Here is a 4,241-nt window from a genome sequence, read left to right on the forward strand (position 1 = left end):
ATTAATTTAAAAAAAAAAAGAACAACAACAAATTGACCAAGGCTGATAAGCAGAGCTGTGCAAACCACAAAAATCCACCTGGGTCCCATGAGATGGCTCAGTAGGTAAAGGTGCTTGCTGCCAAGCCTGATGACCAGAGTTTGATCTCTGGGTCCCACACGGCAGAGAAAACCAACTCCTGCAAACTGTCCTCGATCTATCTATACACACACACACACACACACACACACACACACACACACAAATTAATTTAAAAAAATTTAATTAAGCCAGGCGTGGTGGCGCACACCTATAGTCCCAGCACTTGGGAGGCAGAGGCAGGCGGATCTCTGTGAGTTCAAGGCCAGCCTGGTCTACATAGTGAGTTCCAGGACAGCTGGGGCTACAGGAAGACCCTGTCTCAAAAAGACCAAAAAAAAAAAAAGTCACCCATAGAGACTGGAGAGATGGCTCAGCAGATAAGATCATTCTTGCAGAAGACCCGGGTTCGAATCCCAACACCCACATGCAGTTAACAATTGTCTGTAACTCCAGTCCCAGGAGATCCAACGGTCTCTTCTGTCCTCCGCAGGCACTGCACAACACGGGTGCACTTACCTACATGCAGGCAATACACACATACACACAAAATAAAAGAATAAAATATTTTAAAAAATAAAAAATGTCACCCTGGTCCTGGGGCTTCCCCCAAGCCCCCCACAGCCAGGCAGAGCAGCCAAGGGGACTGTCCCAGTAACTTAAGAGCCTGGGTCCTGTGAGGAATCAGTCGGCAGGAGTAGGAACCAAAGGCTGCTGCAGAGAAGCTAAAACAGTATGTGACCCTAGGAGTGGGTGGCAGGAGAAAAGGCAGGAGGTCAGCAAAGTGAAAGCAATTCCGGGGCCTGAGGCTGGGGCTGGTGGCAGCGGAACTTGGGAAGGAGAGAAGGGAAAGTTCCAAAAACACCAATGGATGGCACAGGGGTACGGAGAGGTCAGCTGGCAGCAAGCCAAGGCGAGGAGGGACCAGGCGATGGCAGACAGGGAAACACTGCAGATAAGGCTTTCAGGGGTCTTGGTCTGCACCTCCCAGCCTTCCTTTGGTAAGTGGTATCTCCTGAGGTTGACCTACATGAAATTATGAAACTGCATGCTGGATGTGGTGGCACACACCAATAATTCCAGCACTTGGGAAGCAAGGTAGGTGAATTAGCAGCTCAAGGCTAGTCTGGGCTGTATGAGACCCTGGCAAAGAAGACCCAAGGGCAGGAGAAATGGAAGGAGGGAAAAAAAGGAAGGAGGAAGAGAGAGGGGGCGGAAGGGAGGAAGGAGAAAACGACCACATTTTTGTTTTATTCTGTAGTCAAGATCTCATTCTGTAGCCCAGGCTAGCTTCAAATACGCAATCCTCCTGCCTCATCCATAACTTTTATAGCTCTAAGAAGTCAAATGTTGGGTCATGCATGATAGCATATACCTTGAATCCCAGCACTCAAGAGGCAGAGGCAGGGTGATTTCTGTGAGATCAAAGCCACATAGTGAGTTCAGGCCAGTTGGGGCTACAGGGAGACCCTGTCTCAAAAAACAAAAAACAAACAAAAGTCAAATGTCATCAGAAACATAGTTCAAGGAAATATGTTCCCAAAATCTTTATTTCTGGCTTCTGGGAAAGAAGGGGGAATCTCCATTTAGACCAGGTATGGTGACACACACCTGTGATTCCGGCACTTTAGGAAGCAGAGGCAGGAGGACGGTTAGTTGAATGCCGGCTTGGAATACAGAATGAGACCCTATCAGAGTACTTGCCTAGTGTATACAAAGCCCTAGATTCCATTCCCAGCATCCCATAAACTGGCTGTGGTGGCCCACATCTGTAATCCCAGCACTCAGGAGGTGAAGAAAAGAAGGTCAAGACATAAAGATTATCCTTGGGCTACACAGCAAGTTCCAGACCAGCCTGGACTACATGAGACCCTGTCTTAAATGGGCAGGGGTGCTCTATAATCAACCCCCTCAGACCACATGTTGCTAGAAAGAGTCAAGACTGAGCCCTAACTTCTCTCTAGAAAGGATGAGTCCCTTGCCTCCTACGGTCTTTGGCCATCAGCCCCTTTGCTTCTAGCATTAACTACTCAGGGTCATATAAAGACTGACGAGTGGCCCTGAGGGCCAACAGATGCACCACTGCCCAGAATCTTCAGTGGCTAAAAAAATGGCCAGTGCCCCAAGAGCACAGCAGAATGTCCCCTTCAGAAGGGTCTGCCGGTGGCAGAAAGTCCACAGCTTCTCACTTACCTCCACTCCCAGCCAGCGGAGAGCAGCCACCACATCTACTAAACTGCAAACTTCCCACTTGGGACCAATCACCTCATCCCAAAGACAGGCCAATCCTTTTGCCAATACATGGGTTACAACCTTGTGATACAACATCACACAGCCTCACTTTCTTCCCTCCACCCTTCAATGCCCCCATCTGACCTGCAAATGTATGGCCTTCATGAAGTCACCCAGGATCTGCATCAGTGTGACCTAGAGCTCCCTGAATGCAATGCAGAGAAATCTCAGACCAGCCCCGTCCCAGGCTTGATAACCATGCGCTCCCTCCAAGCCAAGGGCCTCGCCTTCCTGCTTGTTGAGGAAAGAGGCTCTTCTCTCTGCCCTATCTTGCCCTGAGCATTGTCCCGTGGGATAAAGGGAAGGAAGGCTGGGAAATGGAGGTCATCAGAGACTTGCGGGCTTTGCTAATGCATGCAATTCCTTTATTGGGCTATTTTAGGTTGTTCCTTCTTTACCGTCTTTGTTGATTTTAATAGTATAAAGTCTGGTTTTTGCTGTAGTTGTTTTTTGAAACAAAGTCTTGCTATGTAGCCTTGTTGGGCTTGGAACTATCTATGTAGGACATACCTTGCCAAGATCATCTTATTTCTGCTTCCTGACTGCTGGGATTACAGGCACACATCAACCTGCCTAGCTATAGTAAAAAACCTGAATCCCTATTTGTGTGTGATGTGTGTGTGTGTGTGTGTGTGTGTGTGTGTGTGTGTCCAGCTGTAAGGTTGGTTTAAGCTTTTGTTTGTTTTGCCTTGCAGAGGTACAATTCTAGGGCTCTGAGCACACTAGGCTAGTGCTCTATCACTGAGTCACATTCCTAGTAAGCAGGACTCCTTTAGGAAATACCCTAGATACACAGCCCAACACAGAGCAGTTCAGCACTGGCCCTGGCTTACTCATATAGCCTCACATACTCCCACCTCCAGCCAGAACCAGCACTGAAGCCTTGGATCACACAGGTTTAGGGGAACCTGGGGCAACCCATCTCTCACCACATTCACACTGCTGGGGAAAGGTGAACTCCGGGACAATAGGATTTCCCTGTGTTCATCAGGAATAGAGGGTGAGCAGAGCAATGCCAAGGGGAAAGAAGACATGTCTAGAAAAGGGGCTGCTCTTCTAGGAGACCCAAGCTGTGTTCCCAGCACCCACGTGGAGCCTCTCACAACTGCCCGTAACTCCAGCTCCAGAGGACCTGACACCTTCCTCCGGCCTCCTCTGGCATCAGCGCACACACACAAAATAAATTCTGGGGACACAGGCCTTTAATCCCAGCACTCAGGAGACAGAGGCAGGCAGATCTCTGTGAGTTCAAGGCCAGCCTGGTGGTCTACATGGTAAGTATCCAGACCAGCCAGGACTACACAGTGAGGCTTTAATCTCTAAATAAATCGATCTTTAAAAAAAAAAAAAAAAAAAAAAAAGAAAAAGAAAGAAAGAAAGAAATATCCAGAAAATAGCTTATTCTGCTTATCAACCTGATTTTTCTAAGTCAGGAACCGCGCATCAACCCTACTTCTCTGGCGGGAGAACAATCTCTAGATTGACGGTTCACAAAACCCCACGAGGAGACGTGCCTTGAGCATCCCGATTAACCGCCCACATCCCCGGGCCAGGAGGATGGAGGTGCGGGACCCCGGCCGAGAGCTCACCAAAGTAATCCCGCGCCGTGCGCGCCTCCAGCGCGCGCTCCAGCTCCCGGGTGAGCGCCTCCAGCCGCCGCTCGGCCGCGCTCGGACCGCCGTCCCGACCCGGGGACAGCGGCAGCGAAGGCAGCGGGAACGGGACGGGCTCCGGGGAGCGCGCAGGCGCGGGGCCGAGGACCGGTTGCAGCAGGTCGGCATAGGCGCCCGCAGAGCCGCGGGAGCCCAGGCTGGACACGCTGGAGCGCGCGCTGCCCCCCGACTGCAGCCCGGGGCCGGGGCGCGGGTCGG

General features: G+C 50.8%; 1 protein-coding gene across 1 annotated transcript in view; it reads right to left on the bottom strand.

Moving 5' to 3' along the window:
• Wtip (WT1 interacting protein) overlaps positions 1–4,239 on the bottom strand; it is a gene marked incomplete at its 5' end in the record, with an annotated part of 23,259 nt that extends 19,020 nt beyond the window's left edge. Inside the window, one exon of the mRNA XM_017799747.1 lies at positions 3,960–4,239. Coding sequence (XP_017655236.1) covers positions 3,960–4,239 — 280 coding nt within the window. The remainder of the gene's footprint in view (positions 1–3,959) is intronic.
• Between the last annotated feature and the right edge of the window lie 2 nt (positions 4,240–4,241).

Source organism: Nannospalax galili, unplaced genomic scaffold (assembly GCF_000622305.1).
Source record: "Nannospalax galili isolate Female #2095 unplaced genomic scaffold, S.galili_v1.0 scaffold159, whole genome shotgun sequence".
Taxonomy (NCBI): domain Eukaryota; kingdom Metazoa; phylum Chordata; class Mammalia; order Rodentia; family Spalacidae; genus Nannospalax; species Nannospalax galili.